Source organism: Sus scrofa, chromosome 6 (assembly GCF_054392235.1).
Source record: "Sus scrofa isolate SSC_HxYL_T2T_F1_AM1 chromosome 6, Sscrofa_HxYL_maternal_Yorkshire_Landrace_v2.0, whole genome shotgun sequence".
Lineage (NCBI taxonomy): Eukaryota > Metazoa > Chordata > Mammalia > Artiodactyla > Suidae > Sus > Sus scrofa.
In genome coordinates, this window is record NC_139388.1 from 133140928 (window position 1) to 133162274 (window position 21347).

The following is a 21347-nucleotide window of genomic DNA, read 5'->3' on the forward strand; positions in this document are numbered from 1 at the left end:
TTGTCTCATGACTTTTACTACTTATACTTGGGCAGATAACAAAAAGGTAGTGTAATTAGTTGAGTATTTTCCTTTTCCTGTCTCCCATCTGTCCTATCCCCTCCTCTTTCCCTTGTGTTCTCTGAGACTCACTTTGGGTACCATCAGTCCCAGAAGCTTCCTCCAATGGCGTCTTCCGTGCCCACACCTGTGGGATAATTGCCCTCCTCCATGCTCATCTACTGCAGCATGTCCTGGGAATCATTCTATCCCTTGGCTCCTCCTCATATTACATCAATGTCTGTTTAGGTATTTGTTGTCCCTGCTGGCCTGTGATCTCCTTAGTGGGAGGGGTTGAGTCATACTCATCTGTGTATCCCCACATCTAATATATGTTAGTGGAATGAACAAATGATTCCCCATGCCTTGTAGTAGACACACACCTCACCATGGTCTCTCAGTGTGGCATCTGTGTCACCAGGCTCTGATGGTCAGGAGATCCAGTGACTGGAGAGACCGGTAGACCACATGAGACTTAGAGAATCCAGGGTGGATTGAAAAGTGAAGAGGGTGGAGTTCCTGACCTTGAGATGCTCCACCGAGTGGGTTTCAGCCATGGCTTGGGAGCAGGAGTCAGGAAAGTGCCATGCTGTATGCTGAGTGGTGCAGCACAGGCCCCGTGCACAGACTGCTCTAGAAGCATGTGATTACTTGGGCCTGGGGAGGTTGGGAAGTTCAACATGTAGTTGTTCCCCAGAGGGAGGAGCATGTACCAGCCTTAGAGATCTAAGGATTGTTTTTTGAGGAGTTGAGAAGGAGCTTAAGGTTCATAGGAATTGAGGAGTTGGCAGGGGTGGGAAATGAGATTAGAGCTGGTCTTTGCCCTGTTGCCTGTGGAGAACCATTGGATATTTTAAAATCAGAGGAATGTCACAGATTCACATTTTAGAATATTGCCCTGGCAGTAGTGTGGCAATTGAACCAGAAGGGGAAAATCTAAAGAGAATAGGCAAGTTAGGAGACTAGCGCAGCTGTCCCGATGAGCGAGACAAAAGGGCTGGATTAAGGCAGTGACAGTGGACATATGGGGAAGACAGTATGGGGTATTCTGTGGGAGGGAGGATTTGTGAGACTTACTGACTGTGGCTCCATAGAGCAGTTGTGAGAGAGATGGAAGAATAACAGATGGTTGTAAAGTTTTTAATCCTCTAACCAGTGGATGAGAAAGTAGAAAGGAAGCTTGGGTTTGGTTCTGGACATCTGAGAAGAGGACATCCCCAGGGCAGCAACCAGCAGACCACTGGAAATGTGGCTCTGAAATTTAGGAGAGGAAGATCTTGGAGTGTGGAATCCATGTGTATGAAAAGGTGAGATCACAAAAGGGAAGCTAGCTGAGCAGAACAAGGGCAGGCCAAGCAGAAGACTGCAGGACATGCCAACATTTAAAGGATATCCTCAGGGAAAGCCCATCTAAGACCAGACTCAAAGAGAGAAGCAGTCAGTATCAGATGCCACCAAGAGGTCAGGTTGGGCTGAGAAATAAAATGAGGCCATTGGAATTGATCAAGTCAGAGGTTCTCAGAAAAACTTTAGTACTGGCATTAGAAACTTCATTTGAATGGCTAAGTGCAGTGAGCATTAATGAGTGTGTATAGACTATCTTTAAAAAAAAAACTTCAAAAAGGAGATTAAGTTACAGATAAAGTGTAGGGGAAAGGTCTTTATTTTGGTGTAAGGTGGCGTAAGTACTTCAATGGTCTGAATGTCTACATATGCTTGGAACAGCCATTGTAGGAGAGAGCTGACTAGGGACAAATTTGCAGAGTATTGCCCAGCCCTAGGGGCCTGGCTGAAGTGAAGAGGAAATTCTTCTACCAAATGGGAGAGATGCCTGAATTTTCTCCCGTAGTGCTCTCGTAGCCTGAGAGCTGGAACAAGTCAACTACAATAGGACTTTTTTTTCCTTTATACAGTCACACCTGTGACATATGGAAGTTCTCAGGCCAGGGGTTGAATTGGGGCTGTAGCATCAGCCCATGCCACAGCTTATGGCAATGCCAGATCCTTAACCCACTGAGCAAGGCCAGGGATCAAATCCGTATACTCACAGCGACAATGTCAGGTTCTTAACCCACTCAGCCACAGTGGGAACTCCCTGCAACATGATTATTTAACTAAATAATTCTTTTTTCTAAAGAATTTATTATTGGAGTTCCCATCATGGCTCAACAGAAATGAATCCCACTAGTATCCACAAGTACTCAGGTTCAATCCCTGGCCTTGCTCAGTGGGTTAAGGATCTGGTGTTGCCATGAGCTGTGATGTAGGTTGAAGACAGAGCTCAGATCCCACGTTAATGTGGCTGTGGTATAGGCCAGCGGCTACAGCTCCAATTCAACTCCTAGCCTGGGAACCTCCATATGCCGCAGGTGCAGCCCTAAAAAGACAAGGGAAAAAAATTATTATAAGGTTCTTTTAAATAACAAGTACTTCTCAGTATTATTTGTGTGGTAAAAAACATATAAAATTTATCATTTTAACCATTTTAAGTGTACAGTTTTGTGGTACTAAGAACATTTACATTGTTTTGCAACCATCACCACCATCCATCTCCAGAATGTTTTTGTCTTCCCCACTGAAACCGATTAAACACTAATTCCCCATTTCTCCCTATGCCCTGACAACCACTATTGTACTTCCTATCTCTATGAATTGAACTACTCTAGGGACCTCCTGATACGAGAGGAATCATACAATATTTGTCCTTTTGTGATCAGCTTATTTCAGTTAGCACAGTGTCTTCAAGCTTCATCCATGTTATAGCACATGTCAGCATCTCCATCAGTATTCTTAAAATATGACTTAAACATACTGTTTTTTTAATATTTTTATTTTTTCCATTATAGTTAGTTTACAGTGTTCCGTCAATTTTCTACTATACAACAAAGTGACCCAATCACACAACTATATATACATTCTGTTTTCTCACATTATCCTCCATCATGCTCCATCATAAGTGACTAGATATGGTTCCCAGTGGATTTCATTGCTTATCCATTCCAAAGTCAATTGTTTGCATCTATTAACCCCAGATCCCCAGTTCATCCCACTCCCTCTCCCTCCCCCTTGGCAATCACAAGTCTATTCTCCAAGTCCATGAACTTCTTTTCTGTGGAAAGGTTTATTTGTGCTGTATATTATATTTAATATATAAGTGATATCATATGGCATTTGTCTTTCTCTTAACTCTTTGTACCATGGAAACCTCGGGTGGTCTGTGGACCGCTTCTTAGACTAATGTTTTTATTTGTTTATTTATTTTCTTTTCAGGATGGCATATGGAGGTACCCAGGCTAGGGCTCGAATCAGAGCTGTAGCCACCTGCCTGCACCAGAGCCACAGCAATGCCAGATCTTGGCCGTGTCTGCAACCTACACCACAGCTCTTGGCAATGCTGGATCCTCAAGCCACTGAGCAAAGCCAGAGATCAAACCTTCAGGCTCATGATCACTAGTCGGATTCATTTCTGTTGCACCACAATGGGAAGTCCTCAGAGTAATGTTTTTAAATGCATATAAAATGGGTGGCATTGTAAAGGAGACCACCTACCTTGAAACACATTTGTGAAAGTATTAAAAATACAAGTTTACGATATACAGACTATTGGACTTTATGACAAGATCAATTTAGTCCCCATGACCATCTGCCTCCATAGTGATAGGCAGAAATGTGCATCCTGAATGGTTGCATCTGCAGCAGTCATCTGATGACAGGAAAATGTCACAGGGGGACTGTGGTTTGTGGCCTTCACTCCTGATAGAAGGAAATGGTGAATTTCTGTTAGCAGTTATTGAAACACAGACATAATGTTTTCCCCATGGAAGTTCAGGAACCCAGGTTCTGCCCACAGGCCCTCGTGAAGGGAGAACTAAATGAGGGGGACCCTGGGAATCAAGGGCAGAGTCTAAGAGGATGGAGACTCGCCGCAGTCCTAACAGCCCACTTCCTCAGAACCTGATTAAAACACGAAAATCTAGGACCTCCATGGTGGCTCAGTGGGTCTGGCATTGTCACTGCTGTGGCACAGGTTTGATCACCGGCCTGGGGACTTCTGAATGCCATGAGCATGGCCAAAATAAATAAATGAATAAAATTTTTAAAAATCACATCAAATCTACCCTAGTCTGTTAATAGAGTCACAGAATCACAGGCTTCCAGCATTGGAAGAGCCAGAAGCCCTTCTGCAGATGCCCCTGCTGGGTAATGTGGTTCACGGCCTCTGCTTGTGCAGTCCTATGGATGGGAACTCACACTCATCCCAGGGCTGGCAGCTCTACCTTCTCTGAACTGCTGTGACCATGTCCCCTCTCACACAGAGACAAACAGGTCCACACTCTGCACCCACAGCTAGAGGACAGACAAAGAGAAAGCCTCAACTAGAGCTAAAAGACTTTACTCATCCAGCAATCTTTCTCTGAGCTTCCACTCCCTGCCATGCCAGGGGTAGGTACTGGATATGCTGTGACTCACCTGCATTAAGCTTTTGCTGGGTGTGTGCTTGATATTAGCATTTGGTGTGGGGGGGAGGTGAATGGACACAAAGTCCTCTCTCCAGGGAGAAGACAGACACTAAGTGAGTAAAGACACATATCAGCATGTCATTGCAATTTGTGATAATGGCTGTGAAGAGAGGAGCTGGGGCGGGAAGGGGGTGCTCACAGAAAGAGTGACTTTAGATGGGGTTTGAGAGCAAAGGAAGCCCTTTGGAGAAAGTGACATATAAGACAAGACTTGGATGGCTGGTTAGTGTGCCAGGCAAACAGAAGGAGACAGAGGGAAAAGCAAGTGTGGAGAAAGCATGGCTATTAGGAAGTGACAAAGGCACTGGGGCAGGAGGAACCTAGAGAGGAGGGTGAGAGTGGGTGGTGAGGTTTTTAATCCCATGCTAAGAAGTTGGTATAGTATCTGACGAGTCACTAGAAGCCCTAAAGAAGTTTAAGCAGGATCCGTTTGGATGAAGTAAACCAAGTGTCTAGGAGCTCTCAGGCTTGCAGCAAAGACATTAGCGAGATGAAGTATGAGAATGGGTTAAAGAGAGCTTTTGCTTCTGTGCTCTAAGCACTCTTCTTGAATGTGTCTCCCTGCCTTTACCCAGGCTGAGCTCTCCACCCGCTGCCTTCCCCAAGCTGTCTCTCTGCTGGGTCCAACAATTCAGCTAACCTTTTCCTGGCATCATCTCCTCCAGGATGCCATCCTTAACGATTGAGCTGACAGTGCTACCCTACAGCCCAGCTCTGCTGTTTGCAGCATCACTGGATGTTTACTTGTCAGTCTCCACCCTCCCTTCCTCCAAACCACCCCAGGAAGGGGCCAGAAGTTGGGGGCCGGACAGAGAGGAAGTTGAAGATCCTTCAGCTGCAAACTGGCCCCTTCTCTAGTCTGGAATCGGAGCAGAACGCCGCCCCCTGCTGGCAGCAACTGGAATGGCAGGCTGGATGGGGGTTGGGGGAAAAAGGGATTCCCCAGGAGCAGTGGGGCCCACTTTGGCTTTTCTGAAGGGTAATCCCACAAAATCTAGCTGGATGGAGCACCTAAGGGGGGCCTGATGACACAGTGTGGCAGAGCTGGGCTGGGAACAGGAAGGAGGAACTGAGCGTTGATGGAACAGTGGCTCAGAGATGAGGACATGGGGTCCAGCCCTGAGGGCCTGCAGAGACCTGAGTCTATATCCTGGGCCCAAGCCAGACCAGCAGTAGGACCAACTTGTTACCATGATTGTGTCCATTCAGCTGGGGAGAAGACTCCCCTCATCTGGATGAGGACCCCTGGAGAGCAGGGATCAGCCTCAAAGCCAAGTGTACACCCACAACCCCCTCTTCCAGAACAACCTGTTTTGCTATAAAGCTTGGGACTTTGACCTGGGGAGGGGTGTTTTCCTCCTGTTGGTCACCTTGTGTCCTTCCTGCTTATCCCCCTCCCCCACAGCCCCCAGAGCATTGTCCAGGGAGTCCTTGTCCGTCCCCAGGCTTCCGTAGGGAAGGAGTGGGGATGCCTGGATGAGAGAGGCAGGAACTGGGATTTGGGACTGCTGGGAGAGGCTGGCCTGCACTTGGGGGGGACTGGCCGGGGAGGGGGGTGTTCCGAGTGATTTCCCTGACCATCTCTTCTTGAATCTCGCCTTCCTCAGTTTCCGGAACTCCCATTCCTGGGGTTTCTGTCTCCTACGTCATCCTGACTCCTCTTGGAAAGATGCTATGTATGGGGTCTGTGTCCTGGTCCCTCACTGCTTTCCTCCTTTCCTCAGCTCCCCTCCTCCCCAACCCTGGGGAGACCAGGTGCTCTCATGCCTCAGCTACCAACACCATGCCACAGGCAGCTCCCAGATCCCACCTCACTGCTCCAGACCCAGAGATCCCACTGCCTTCTGGATATTTCCCCCCTGGAGAGTCCACAGCACAATACATCTGAGCCCACAGCTCATTGTAACCTCCCTAGCTCCTGAAACTTGCTCTAGCCCCTTCCGAGGTGCCACCATCCACCAGTTGTCCAAGCCAGAAACCTGGGAGTGATCCTCAGCGCCTCCCTGTCCCTCACTCCCCACTAGCTAATATTCTAGTAATTATGTCCACAGGCTCCTCCTCAAGTGCTCTCATATCTATTCCCTCTGCCCTACCCTGCTGCAACCCACATCCCTGGCCGTGGGGCTGCCTCCCCATGACCTCCCTTCCTCTGATCTTTGCCAACCCCTTTCGTTTTTCACTCTGAGTCCAGAGAGGTGTTTTCTCAAATGTAAATCTGACCCTGTGACTCCCTGTTTAAAAGAAGACATCACTGGTTGTTTGTTAAATTCAACCCCATTCCTTGCATTCTAATCAGTGATTCCCTGGCTGTTCATTAACCCACATGGTACCTACTCCAGCCAAACCTCTCAGAACACTCTGAGACACCGAGTAGGGGTGGGGAGGGAGAGCAGGACAGAAACATCCTGCAGCCACCACTCACCTCCAACCTGAAGCCCCCTGGACCCTGAGACCCCTTTTTTGCTTGGATGTGTGTGTCCATGGCAGAGGGCACACATACACACACATACACACACAGGAAGCAGAGATATGAGGCATGATGCCTGGGTGCTGCCACTGGCAATAGAAAGGGCTTCCCAAGGGTCCTGTGAGCAGCAGTCTGGTGGCTTCTTGGGCAGAGAGGCTGTGGAGGGGCTTCAGCTCCTGTACTGGCTTCTGGGGATGTTCCATCTCTGAGACCTTGCCCCAGTCTGCTGGCTCCTTCCTTCTTGGAGCCAGATTCTTAGCATCCCTGGTTTCCAGTACTCCTGGGGGGCAGGGATGGGAGGGGAGTGGAGAGACCCAGCATGACCCTTGGCCTCAGGGCCTCAACAGGTACTTGAGTCATTCTCAGTTCCTAGGCCAGAGAGCCTGATGGGCTCCCTGGGATCTCAGGGGTTGAGGGCCCCAGACTAGACCTTCTACCCAGCAGTGTCCTCCCTTTGTCTTCCAGAATAGGGCTGTGTCCACCCACTTCTCTCCCTCTGATAGTACAGAGGGATCAGAAGGTGTGTGCAGAGGCCTCTGACCAAGCCTGGATCCTGTCCCCACTTCCAGGGAGCAGGTCTGTGGCCAAGAGGAGGAGCTGACTGGGCCAGGTCAGCTGGGCCAGTGGGAAAGGCTGGGAACTAGTAACCCCCGTCCCCAACCCCCAGGCCCTCTGTCATGAGCCCCATGGGAGAGCGTGGATTTAGAGAGCTACTGAACTGCGCCCAGCATGCAGGGACAGAGCCAGGGCTGTGTCCTGGGATGGGGCCCTGGGGTCTGGCTTGGCCCAGGGCAGACGGTGTGGGAGAAGAGGAAAGAGGACAGGCTCTGGGGGAGGGGACAGCCTTGACCTTTCCCTAGCCTCTGTGGTTTTCCCCATGCTTCCTGAGTCAGCCAGCAAGTTTCTTAATCCCTCTGTCAGCCTTTCAGTGGCCCCGCCCACTTGGCTCTTTCAAGGCAGGAGCAAGAATTCTTTCCCAGGGCCCATCCCTCCTGCCAGGAAAGGGGAGCTGCCCCACGACTCCTGGAGGCCTGGGGCTTGGAGGTAAGGCCCGACTCTCCCTTCAGCTCCCCGCTTCTCAGACCCAAAGTCTCTGGAAGATGACTTCAAACCAGCCCCCTGGGGGGACTGGGTGCCCCTGGTGAACCAGTGGACCAACCAGGAGGCCAGGACTGGCAGCTCATTACCATGGAAGGGAGGGCAGGCTCCCTCCACTCCCCCCTCCTTCCTCCCTCGCCTCTTCCTTACCAGCTCCTCTCCTCCAGGGTCACACTGAGCCCAGGCTGCTTTCAGCAGACACCGACAGACCCCACAGCAGCTCCAGGAGCCCAGGTTCCAGTGGCCAGAGAGAAGACCCAGAGCTGCCTGCAGCCATGTCAGCTCTCAGCCTGGTCATTCTGGGCCTGCTTATGGCAGTGCCACCTGCCAGCTGTCAGCAAGGTAGCACAGGACGGGGCCAGCCTGGGTGGTGCCGTGAGGAGAGGGCTGGGCTGGGTGCTGGGAACCCCTGGGGGTAGATGGGATGTCTTCCAGCCCTTCTTATCACCTTGGCACCTATGTTTGGAGGGGGAGCAGGGACTGGGCCAGCCAGGGGAATCTCCAAAAGTGGACACCTCTGAGCCAGGCTTCTGTGTGTGTGGCTTGTTTCCCACTAGTGAGAAATGGGAGCAAGAGTTCCTATTGTGGCTCAGTGGTAACAAACCCAACTAGTATCCATGAGGACATGGATTAGATTCCTGACCTCACTTAGTGGATTAAGGATCCAGCATTGCTGTGAGCTATGGTGTAGGCTGCAGACGTGGCTCAGATCTGGCATTGCCGTGGCTGCATACAGCAGCTATAGCTCCAATTCAGCCCCTAGCCTGGGAACCTCCATATGCCACACCTGTGGCCCTTAAAAAAAAGAGAGAAAGAGAGAAATGGGGGCGACAGAGGAAATGCTGGGCTAGGGTTGAGGAGGGGAGTTGAGACCCAAGCTTCAGGAGCAGGAATTGCCCTGCAGATGGCTGGGTCCTGAGGACAGAGGGTGGGGGGCTATAAGGAGAGGAGGTTGGGCCTGAGCTGTCCCTCAACCACAGGCTTGTTTCAGGGGTCAGCGGTGCTGTCAGGGCTCATGGCTTCGACCTAACCCCTCCTCATTTCAGCTTCCTCCCTAGAAGACAGTGGAGCCCTCTCCATGGGTGTGAGCTCTCTGTCCAGGTCTGCCTCTGTCCTGCTATGTAGCCTTGAGCAATTCACTGCCCCTCTCTGAGACTCAGTTTGCTCATCCATAAAATGAGGACAATAAACCTGTCCCATGTACCTCCAGGTAGCTGCTAAGCAGGGGTGGGAAGAGACTTTGCAGCCAGAGTCTGGGGACCTGGCAAGTGGGATATGGGTCCAGCAGGGCTTGGCAGAGGTGTTTCCAGAACACCTCTCCTTTGCAGATGCCCTGAGCTCTTATGTGTGTCTGCTTACTTTGTCTCTCAGGTCTTGGAAGGCCTTTTGGGAACCGGAAATCAGAGGGGTTGAGTAACTAGTGTGGGTCACACAGCAAAGCTTGTGTACATATGTTCCCCCCAAAAGCCACCCAGAAGGAGGAGCAGGGCACTGTGGTGCTTGGTGTATCTGGAAGGAATTGGCTGCACGGTCTAGAAGAAGCAGAGAGGGGGTCTCCCAGGCTTGAGCCCTGACCCTCAATCCTTGAGTAACCACTGACCTGAGGAAGCAATGGGTCTGAACCACTGTTTTATGGAGAAACAATGAGTCCAAAATACAGCTTTTCAGAAAGTATGGGATGTACAATAACCACACTGTGTATCTGCTGTCACTCAAAGAGATAAGCCACGGGACAGAGTTCCCAGAGCCCCCTCCTTCCCCAAACCTGTCAGGTTCAGAGAGAGAGCTCAGAAAAGAGGCAGTGCCTTGCTGCAGCAGCAGAGCCTTCAGGTAGACTTGAGGAAGGTCTTTTGAGGGGGACTGAGGCATAATGAGATTTCTGATGCCCGGCATGGGCCCCTTGAGCTACAGGGAGGCACTAGGGATGCAGGGGTTTGGGCCTGGAGGCAGGGCCTTTCAGAAGTCTCCTGTTGGCCTCTGTCCCCTCCTGGGTCATCTACCTGCTGCTGTGTGTTTCTCCTCGAAGGGCCCAGCTCCCCCAGGCTCCTACAAGCACAGTGATGTCCAGGGAGAGCAAAGCCCTTTGGAGATGCCAGTGGCGAAGGGCAGAGGCGTCTAGGAAAGCTTGAGGGTTAGAAGTGGTGTCAGGGATCAAGGGGCAAAAGGTAGAGCGTGTGCGTGGACGGGGCCTTGACTTGGTCTATGGCCTAGTCCCTCGGGCCCCCAGCCCAAAGAGGCTCAGGTTTTGAAGCTCCCTCCCTGATCTTCCAGACCTGGTGTCTGTCTTACCTTTGCACAGATGCTCTGTCCCACTCCTCTCTCTGAGTACACCTGGCACCCCAGGTTGAGCAGCCCTGCCTATCCAACCTGGGAGAAACCTCAGCTACACAACAGGATCTTCTATGTGCCAGGCCAGTCCTATTCATTCCAGTAGCTGGGGAGGAGGGCAGCCACCCTCAGAGTCAGGGCCTACGCCAGCTGTCTGGGGGCTGCCCTTTGGTCCCTGGGGCCTAGGCATTCCGTGGGGGGCCCTGCATGTGACCCACAGTGGAGGAGGTGGGGTGGGTGTGGGAGGGGGCACTCTGCCTGGACCTCAGACTTGGCTCTCTGACCTTGTTCCCACCTTGACTCCTTTCAGATCCTTAACCCACTGAGCGAGGCCAGGGATCGAACCAAAAGCCTCATGGATACTAGTTGGGTTTGTTACCCCTTAAATAACGACAGGAACTCCATCCTTCTTCAAATCTCATTTCCTCCACCATCCCTTTCTTAAGCCAAGGGGGTGGTGGTGGGTGTCAGACGGGTCCTTGTTCCCCAGTATGCCCCCTCTGGTCCAGGCAGCAGGCTGGTGGCCTCTTACACAGGCCCCAGCCCCACACAAGTGGGAATGTGAGAACCCCTGCCCTGTTCTGCACTGGCGGCCAGTCTCCACTGTGCCCAGCCAGCTGCAGCACACACACCCGTAGCACCCTCTTTCTAGGCCTGGGGAACCTGCAGCCCTGGATGCAGGGCCTTATTGCTGTGGCTGTGTTCCTGGTCCTCGTCGCAATTGCTTTTGCTATCAACCACTTCTGGTGCCAGGAAGAGCGGTGAGTCCTGCCTGGGACTCTGGGGGGCTGGGCCAGCGCAGGCAGGCTGGGCCCGGGGCCATGGCCACTACACTTGGACCATCAAGAAGGAAAGCCCAGACTGCTCGCTGTGTGGAAGGGACACTGAGACCCCGACCAGAGCTGAGGCTCGCTGCTACCCAGGCCTGTGAGCACATGCCCTGGGAGCTTTGGGGAGACATCACCCCTTCTTAGAGTCTCAGTGACCCTATCTGCATAGTTGGCACAGCAGCCCATCTGTGATGGAGGCTGTGAAAATCCCTGGACAGGAAGGTTTTGCCCTTCTTTGGAGTTAGCTGCTGCGTCACACATGGCAGGGGTGTACAGAAGGGCAATGAGACACACACAACTCTTGTGCTGACAGGCTCTCAGACACTGCCGCTGAGGAAAGTCAGCAGGTTCCTGAGTTCTGGGCAGGGCACAGATTAGAGGGGGATGAGCTGAAATCCAGCTCACTCTGCCCTTGCCGAACCTGGGGCAAGGCTCCATCTACCTCCAGCTCCCATTCAGGTGGCCTGGTGCCTGCGGGCCAGCAGCAGCCCTGCCCAACCCACTGAGGGAACACAACAGCTCACAGGTGCAAAGAGGGGTGAAGGAGGCCCAAGAGAGCTGTGGAGGTCAGCAGGGCTCAGGCCAAGCAGACTCCGGTGCACCAGAGTCCCAAACCCTGGGCTTTATCCTTAGGGCCAGGGGAGTCAGGGCAGGTTCCTAAGCCAGTCTCGGGTTGAGAGGCAGCTTAAGCAGAATTGCTGGCTGCCCCATGGCAGATGCTTTGGGCTGGGCCATGCTGCAGGCCAGGAGAGGGATGAGGAGGCTGGACTGTGAAGACAGCAGAGAGGATGGCGAGCGGGGCCAGGGCTAAGAGCTGTCTAAGAGGGGGTGGGGCCACAGAGGACAGGAGGGAGGAAGGACAGGGAGCAGGGAGAGTGTCAAGGCTTCTGATGGGACCCTCCCACTGAGACACAGAACCCAAGAGGCAGAACTGGGCCAACTGGGGACAAAAGTCTGAGGTACCTGCGGGATGTAAAGAAAGACGAGCATTGGTTAGGGTCCCTGTGACCCTCATGAGAGCTGTGCCTGGGGAGGTCGGGGCAGAGGCCACATTGCAGTGGGTTTAAACTTGAGTAAGAGGTGAGGAGACTTTTGTCAGAAATATTTTCTTTTCTCTACTGGTCCCTGTTCTGCCTTCAGTGGTGATACCTACCACCTGAGGAAAACCCTGTGGAACTCCTGGGCAGGCATTGAGTCTTGTTCTGGGGCTGAGCTGAGGTCAGAGGGAAATAGCACAGGGAGGCTGGGAGGCAGTGGGTGCAAGGCCTGGGGTACATCTTTAGTAAATCTGGTCCCATTGTGGAGCAAGGAGAAGCGTGGGGAGCCAGAATCAGGCTGCTGAAAGACTGTGCTGGAGAGGAGGCTTCTGCCCTAGAGCCCATAGAACAGGGCCCAACTGGACGAGAGGCAGGAGGGGGCACAGAAGGGGGAGAGCCCTACTGATGATCTCTGTCCCCAGGGAGCCCATGAACATGGTCATGACCACTGGAAACAAAGCAGACGGGATCCTGATTGGAACTGAGGGCAAGTACTCCTCGATGGCTGCCAGCTTCAGGTGAGGTACTGGCATAGAGCTGACCACCTGTGCTCCAGGGGCCCCTAGGGACCTCAGGACCAGGAGCTTTTGAGGGGGAGGGGGTGGGAAGGATGGGGACTCATGTGGGGCAGGACTCAGTGAAGAGGAGGGGCTTGGTATGATGGGGATGGTGAGTGACCAGGGAAGGTGATTCTGAAAGGATAAGTGGGGGGACTCAGTGTGGGAGGATGATCTCTAGGGGGAACTCAGTGGAGAGGTAGGCTCAGTGGGTGGACTGCTCAGTGGGGGCCCAGTGGGGGCAGGGATTGGTGGAGGAGGGAGATGGGGTTCAAGGAGGTGGCGCTGAGAGGCCTTGGGTCTCTGGCTGTGGTCAGGGGAACCCCCTTCTGGGGCACAAAGTTTTATTCTGGATGCTGCCCTCACAAGTGCAAGATGAGGCAGGGAGGCGGGATGGGACAGAAGGTGTGATGACCCATGTCATCCTCTTTCAGGTCCAATGAGCATGAGAATGCCTATGAGAACACCTCGGAGGAGGAGGGCAGGGTTCACAGCACCCCGATGTGACCCCTGCTTGCCTGTGATGGATGGCCTGCGCCACCCAGCCCCCTCCTTCTCTATACCAGAACTGCAGTAAGGAGCCAAATCCTCCAACCCCCACATCTGCCTTATCCTAGCCAAGGTTGGAGCTCAGACTGTGTCCAGGCTGGGGCTCAGCTGTGGCCCTGTGGTCCTGGGGGGGTGGTCCTGGGTCCTACCCAATTCAACTCAGAAGACCCTCCATCCTGACTCACATCTCCTGCTCCCTGACCCTGGCAACAGCCCCTATTTCTGTGAAATAAAGACAAGGTGTACTTCTGGGTCTGAGTCCCAGGGCCCAGCCCCTCAGGCTTCCAGCAGGGCCTGGTCTTGCCTTTCTGGATCATCTTCCAAAGCCACTGTTGGGGTGATTGTGGAGGAATTCCTGGAAGGCACCCTCTGTCCCCTGTTCCAGTGGAGACCCTCCTGCAAGCCCATCCATTGACCTGCCCTTCACAACGGCCGCTCTGGGCTCCTCTTCCCTCAGTTCCAACACCCCCAGCCCCTGCCTCTGTGGTCGATGGGTTCACTCAGCTCTGTCTTCCTCCTGGAACCCCTCTGGGCTGGGCTTTGGGCAGAGGAGTCACTAGGAGAGAGTCTGGAGCTAGGACTCAGGAAGCCCATATTTGAGTCTGGGGTCCCTGTCAATTAGCTGTGTGACTTTGGAGAGTCACTGTCCCCTCTGTGAAGGACTTGGCCTGCCTCACCACAAAGCTTGAGCAGAATCGACTGCACCAAAGCCACTGAAGTCCCGTCCTGGGTGGGGATGGAGCCAGAGACCCGGGTCCCAGAGGGAATGAAGCAGGAGGGAGAGGACAGAGGAGGCATGACTCAGCCAGCCTGGCTGACCCTGGAGGGCCCTCACTTCTATGTCTGTCATTCCTATGGCAACAGCCTCTACCTCTGTCTGGGGTGACAGCCTGAGGCGGGCTCACCCAGGAACACCCCCAGATCAAGAAGAGAGGGACTGGAAGGTAGGAGGTAGCCCATCTTGTCCCAAAGACCCCCCTCTGCCACCTGTTCCAACCTGTCACAGCTCCTGTTTCTCCATTACAGCCACTCCTTTTCTGTTCCAGGCCTTCACCCAAATACCCCTGGGGAGACCCATCTGAAACCCAGACTATTCCTCTCACCTCACTGGGGTCTAGTTTGTAGCCTGCAGCAGGGGAAGATCCCTGAGCCGAGGGCTGGCTGGGTCTTTGCACTGCTGTGTGATCCAGGCAAGGTTGCCTCCCCTCTCTGGGCTTCAGCTCACTGAATTGTGGCTATAGCTCTTGTGATTCCCACACAAGGCTTTTGCACCTGTGGGTGGATGCGTTTTCATGCACCTCTGCCAGTTTAAACTCTGCATATTCCTTTTTCTTGGCCCTGCCTATGTTCCTCTTCCTCTAGGAAGTCTTCCTGGATTAGACCTGGGGCCAGAGTCTGGTAACCAGTCAGCCTGGCCTCTCACCTACTGAAGAAGAGCTGGAGGTACTTAGTGGGCCTCTGCTAAGGCACAAGCACCCTTTTCTTCCTTTCTAGCCTGCTGGTCTGGACCTTTGGCTGCCTGGATCCGATCTCCCTTGAATGAAGCTGCATTCCCTTACATCTCTGCCCCCAGTTGTACCTAGGGAGTTCTAGTCTGACCCCTCATTGGCCTCCTCTGTCTCCCTCCAGCCCATCACACTTGTGAGGTTTTACCAGAAGTGGCCTGTGGGAGCTGCTGTCCTGCCCTAGGGTGCTGGGCAGAGTCCCCAGCACCCTGCCTGGGCCTCTCCAGGCACAGCCTCAGCCCCCTCCCCAAGGGAAGGACCAGGATGGTGGAAACTCCAGGGGGCCATGGAGGTCTGACACTGTCCTAACCCCCTCCCCATGTTCCTGCCCTGAGAGGGGGCAGGGGGCACGGAGCTGCAAGCTCTAGAACTACCCCAGCCCTCGGTCCTGATGGCTGGCTCCCACCTGCCAGCCTGGCCAAGGAGGGAGGGGAAGGAGGCTGGGCCAGGGCCAGGTGATGCTTAAGGACTCTCAGGGGCCTAGTCACTGACTGCTGGCTGCTGGGTGGCTCAGGCTGGCTCCTGAAGGAGGCTGATGATGCACCATCTGGTCTCCCCACCCCCCACCATCTACTGGGGCTAAGAGGCCAATCTGAGGAGGTGGTGCTCAGGGGGGATGGGCTGGGGGATAGTGCTCTGGGCTGGGGGCAGGGTGGCAGGGGTGGTGGGGGATGCTCTCCACCCCTGCCTTGTCAATCTGAGCTCCTTGATTGACAGGCCAGGGGAAGAGTGTTCCTTAGGTTCCTGCTCCCTCCCCTTCCTTTTCTCCCCAGGTAGGACTCCCTGCACCCCCACACCCTGCCTCCTCTTTGGCTCTCCCAGCCTTTACCCATCTCTGCCTCTAGCTTCTGTCTGGGAGTGTGTCTCTCTGCCTGTTTGTATCTCTGTCTGTTGCGTCTCTCTCCTCTGCTTCCTTGACCTGAACTTGGGGCTCACCAGTCTCTCTGTCACCTTTCGTCTGTCCCCTCTTTCTAGGTGGCTCTCCCTGTCGCCCCCTCCCCAGCTCCCCACCTGCCCACACTGCCCTGAGGCCACTCTTGGCAGCGGAAGTTCCAGAAGTTCCGTGGCAACACTTGAGTCTCACACATTTGTGTGGCTTCCCCTCCTGGGGATACCTCCACTTGCTCTCTGGACAGAAAGTGCAGGCTGTCCAGGCCCTGCTCGAGGACCAAAGGTCTCTTACTGCTGCAGGACATTCTTGCCTCTCCTGCTTCCTGGAACAGGGCTCACACCTTTCTTGTTCTTCTCCTACAAAACGTCCGGACTTCACAGGTTTCCATTATAGGTTACACCCAAACCCACGCACTAAAAGCTGCACCCAGGAACTGCAGAGTTGGAGGTGGATAGTAGCACAGCTCACTTCAGTTAGACTTGAAGGGGAACTTCCAGCCTGGAGTTGGTTTTGAAAACAGGCTTCAGAGTTCTAGCTTGAGTGTCACCTGTTATTAAGACAGAGTAGCAGGGCGTTGAGATGATTTTCAAGATGACTTCCCTCATTCTTAGAGAGACATGAGCAGAAATACTGCTTGCTTATTGTGCCTGGGAGCCATCAAATGCGACTACTGCTGGCAGAGTCTCCTCCCCTGGCCTCGGGAAAAGGATCGAGGGTGGGGGGAGGTGCAGCAAGTGTGGACCCTCTGTCCTCCTACTCTATCCCCTTGGACCAAGCCCGCAGGTGAGTCAGATGGCTACAGTGGGTGGAATTTGCACCTTTCACTGGGATGCAGGTGGGAGGCATCTGCTCCCCACCTCTAGATCTGGCCCAGGGCCTGGACCCCACCCCCCTCCCCCAGCTTGGCTCTTCTCCCAGTTTTAAGTTCCCAGCAGTACATACAGTGGCCAAGAGCTTGGACTTAAGAACTAGGCAGACTGTGGTTCAAATGTCAGTTCTTCTTCCCAATGTTTGTGGCACCACTTGGCCTTTCAGATGCTCCATTCACTTGCCAGTAAAATTAGTTCCATCATGTCTTCTCTGCAGTGCTGCTGGGAAGACACAGAGATAATTTATGTGTCTGAGACTCACCAGAAGTTTCTCCAGGCTTGGCTTTGAAGCCATTTCTGGGAAGCAAGCCCCAAGGGTTGGGAACTTCCTCTGTTCTACCCCAGCCATCTCTGCACTCACCATGCTGTGTTGTCTGTTTACTAGTCTGGGAGCGCCTCAAGGGCAGATGCAGGGTGACTTTCCTCTCTGAGTCACCAGCACCCAGGTCAGGGCTGTGCCCAGAGAAGGGGAAACCCAAGGGGTGGTGAAGAGACCCAGAGGAAGGGACTAAACCCCAGTTGTCTGTCCAGCTCTATGTCTGTCCATACCCCTCAACCCCACATAGTCTCTGGCTGAAGGTCCTGGGGTCAGGGAATATTAATGCTTCATCTGGTCTTCAGTTTGTTGGGGAGGGGCTGCTTGCCCCCTTTGGCCCATATCCTTGGCTGCCACCTACTGGCTGCAATTAGAAGGGCAGATTCAACAGAGCCTTTGAACTTGACCTTTAGGAGGCTATTCCCCCTTAAACACTGGGACCAGAGGCCTTCCCAGGGCCTGGCCCCAGGGACGCTATAGGTTGTGCCAGCACCTTTAAGCTCAGGCTTCAAGGGTAGCAAGGCCTCCAGTGGCCCCTCCTTGTGTCACCAGAGGCCAACTCTGTGAAAACTTCAGGTTCCATGTGTTACTGGTGGAGCCAGGCTCTGAGGAGCTTAGCATCCCAATCCTGATGCCACACCTCCCCTTCTCTCAGAAATGGTGTGAGAGCCCAGAAGCTCTGCCCTGTGTCTCTATCCCAGGAGTTCCTGCTGTGGCACAGTGGGTCAATGATCCAGCTTGTCTCTATGGATGTGCCAGTTTGCTCCATGGTGCAGTGGCTTAAGTATCCATTGTTGCTGCAGCTGTGGATAGGTCGCAGCTCCAGCTCAGATTCTGTCCCTGGCCTGGGAACTTCCTTAAGTTGTGGGTGTGGCTGAAAAAGAACAAAAAAACTAGAGAAAAGGAATGACAACTTTTGTGATATCCTGCTCCCTAGAGAGCCTGGCCCTCTGGAAAAGCAGAGCAGAGAGAGTTTGATGAGAGAGGTGGGGGGAGGTCAAGGACGAGTTGTACTATTGGCCTGAGCAGGCTGGGATGGTGGAGCTATGCGGAACACCGCACTGGGTTGTGCAGACCATGCCTCTACCTGTAACCTGGTGGGTCTGCATCTGCCTGCAGGGAGGGGCGCCTTTTTTCTGATTCTCATGCAGGCACCGTACTGGCTTGTGTGTGGCATGGGGAATGGCAGGTGCCAGAGGATGAACAGGAGTGTGTGGGGTGAGGATGTATTTGGACATGTGGAGTTTAGGAGCTTGTGGGATGTCTACAGGGAGCAGACTGAGGGCAAGTGGCTGCACAAGAAAGATCTGAAGCTCAGTTGAGCAGTTAGTAATTGAGCTAGAATCTGTGACTTCTAGTTGGATGGTCACAGGAAGCCTGGACACAGCACTACTCTGACATTAATACCATGTGACTTTGGATCAGTCAGTTCAACTGAGCTCCAGTTTACTCATCTGTAATTTGGGGGTGGTATATGATGTCTATCTAATAAGACATGTTGTGAAAATTAAAAGAAACAGTGTACACAAAACACATAGAATAGTGCCAAGTATACAGTTAGTGCACGATAAATGTTAGCTGCTGCTTTTTTTTTTTTTTTTTTTTTTTTTGGTCTTTTTAGGGCACCCATGGCTAGAAGGTTCCCAGGCTAGGGGTCGAATCAAAGCTATAGCCACTGGCCTACACCACAGCCACAGCAATGCCAGATCTTAGCCCCATATGCAGCTTAACCACAGCTCAGCAATGCCAGACCTTTAACCCACTGAGCGAGGCCAGGGATTGAACCTGTGTCCTCATGGTTACTAGACAGATTCTTTTCTCCTGAGTCACGATGGGAACTCCTTGCTTCTGTTTTTTATTTCTATTATTATCATGACAGGATGAACTCAGTTGAATATGGGACCACACAGTGTTAAGAGCTAGCAAAATCCTTAGAATCATTTTGATGATTGGAATAAGGCTCTATGGTCTTTCCCCCAACCCCCACCCCTACCCCATGTCCTCAGCCAGACTTTTTTTTTTTTTTTTTTTTGTCTTTTTGCCATTTCTTGGGCCGCTCCCTCCGCATACGGAGGTTCCCAGGCTAGGGGTCGAATCGGAGCTGTAGCCGCCATCCTACGCCAGAGCCACAGCAACGCGGGATCCGAGCTGAGTCTGCAAACTACACCATAGCTCACGGCAATGCCAAATCATTAACCCACTGAGCAAGGGCAGGGGTCGAACCCGCAACCTCATGGTTCCTAGTTGGATTCGCTAACCACTGTGCCACGACGGGAACTCCTCAGCCAGACTTTTGTCTATAGAAAAACTTTAAAGAATAAGTTTAATCAGAGAAGTGAAAAAAATGCAGAAGCTAAGCAAAACAGTCAAACAAAACCAAATAATACTAATATAGTCATTAACCAAAGTCAAGGGCCTTTAGTTCCTCCTCAAGGTCTACAGATAACATTCTGAACCACATCCTGTGAGCTGTTTGCAGATATGGAAACCACCAGGTGGAAGAAGTTAACTACATGATGACCAGACTGTGGCCATGACACAAGCTGCCACAATTCCAAGAGCTGGCCTCAAAGAAATGGGAACAAACTGACCCTGGAACTGAAGATTGACTGTACTCAAAACAATCAAGGTGACACTGATCAGACTGCTGCATGACCAATTCAAGATGACTGTCAGAGCTGACTGCATGTAGCCCCCTCCTTCCATCTATATGCCCCTGAATCTCCCTGTTAAAAGCTCTTCCCTACGGATCGTTGGAGGGGAGGGGAGAGTTGGCCTTTGGACACAAGTCCACTCTCCTTCAGTCACTAGCCTCAGGATTAAAGTAAATTTTCTTTTCCACCCAGTATGCCTTTCTTCATCGGCTTCTGAGAGGCAGTCGGCCAGACACCCATTTTGGTAATAATATAGCCTAGTTTACTAATAGTGCATTGTGAAAGCTGAAGCCCAAGGAAAGGTGGCTCTTGCCCAAGGTCATGTGACAAGTTGGGATGAAAGACAGGCTAGGTTGTCTCATGTCAGTTGGGATGGTTGGTGGGTATAGGACATGCCAGGCCCTGCTGCACCCCTGGAACTCTGGAGGCACCAACATAATGCGGCTGGTTCATTCTACATTGCTGAGGCTGGTACAGTTCTGTATATGGACTTTTCAAATGAATAACTGGGCTCTTGACCGGTTCTGTGAACCTGGGGTGGTGGTAAGGACGGGTGCTGGCAAAGTGGGGAGAAGGTCAAGGGGAGAGGGGAAGCCAGCAGAGGGGAAAGGGGGGATGGAAAGAAGCTGATGGAAGAAGCTTCCAGGTGCCAAGAGCTAACAAGCTGGAACAAGAAGGGCCTTCCCACAAACCCAAATACAGTGATAGCAGCAGTGGTGACGGTGATAATGGTGGTTTTCGTGTTGAAGCTGAGGGCTGCTGTACATACAGTGTGTGGGATGCTTTCTGACTGGGGACTCATTCTGATCTTATTTTCTTAAGGAAAAACTGCAGACCCAGAGAGGGAGGCAACCTGCTCATGGTCACACCACCAGGTGGTGGCATTGAACTCTGGTCTTTTGACTTTAAAGCCATTGCTAATTCTCCCCCCTGCATAGGGTTCTTTCTGTGGGTGTGTGTAAGAGGAAAATCAAGTGTTTGCCACTGCAGTGCTCACAGTCCACTTGGAAAAAAGCTTCTGGGAAAGTGAAGAGCGGGCCCATCAAGTATCCTTGGGGAGTGGTTGACATTTGCTGCTTCTGCCCCATCCTTCCACTCATTCCTCCCCTGGTTCCACATCCAACACCCTGCTCACACTGTTCTCACCAGGAGCACCACAGTCCCCTCTCCTTGTTGCAAGATAGGATGGCCAATCTGATACTTCTGCTCTCATCATAACAGGCTGGTGGCCATTTTCTCTGGGGAGCTGGTCTTTACCACACACCCCCCCCACCAGCTGTCCAGGCTCCAGTGGGAACCGGCCAGTGGGCCCGTCGTGGCGATGGTCGTGGTGATGCTCTCTGAACAAGACCGTGAACTCTAATCTCCATGAGGCAGAGACCACAACTGTCTTGTTTATCATAGTGTCCAAGTGTCCAACACAGATCCAGAATACAGGAGGTCCCCGGTTAATAGCGGTTGAATGAATGACATAGGGACCTCATCCATTCCGTTCATTTACATCACTTCCCATGAAGTATCAGCTTTCAAATCGGCACCTTCAGCCCCATGCCCTCCAGGACCCAGTTGCCTCCTGCACAATTTCGCAGGCATCTCTGGTCCAAGATGGGATTCCTGATCATTTATTGAGTCCCCTGTGCTGTTTGTGGTACCACCCACTCATCCACCCATGCCAGTGAGGGGATT

The 21347-nt window shown here is 52.6% G+C and overlaps 1 protein-coding gene across 2 annotated transcripts; it reads left to right on the forward strand.

Moving 5' to 3' along the window:
- Positions 1 to 8289: 8289 nt before the first annotated feature.
- On the forward strand, positions 8290 to 19852 carry LOC414756 (PDZK1 interacting protein 1). Of its 2 annotated transcripts, XR_014805024.1 has the most exons (5): positions 8296 to 8466; positions 11105 to 11213; positions 12742 to 12837; positions 13311 to 18654; positions 19090 to 19852. XR_014805024.1 is itself a non-coding variant. In NM_001001769.1 (4 exon segments), coding segments are annotated over 4 exon segments (345 nt in total). In that variant the 5' UTR covers positions 8290 to 8399; the 3' UTR covers positions 13384 to 13689.
- The last annotated feature ends 1495 nt before the right edge of the window (positions 19853 to 21347 follow it).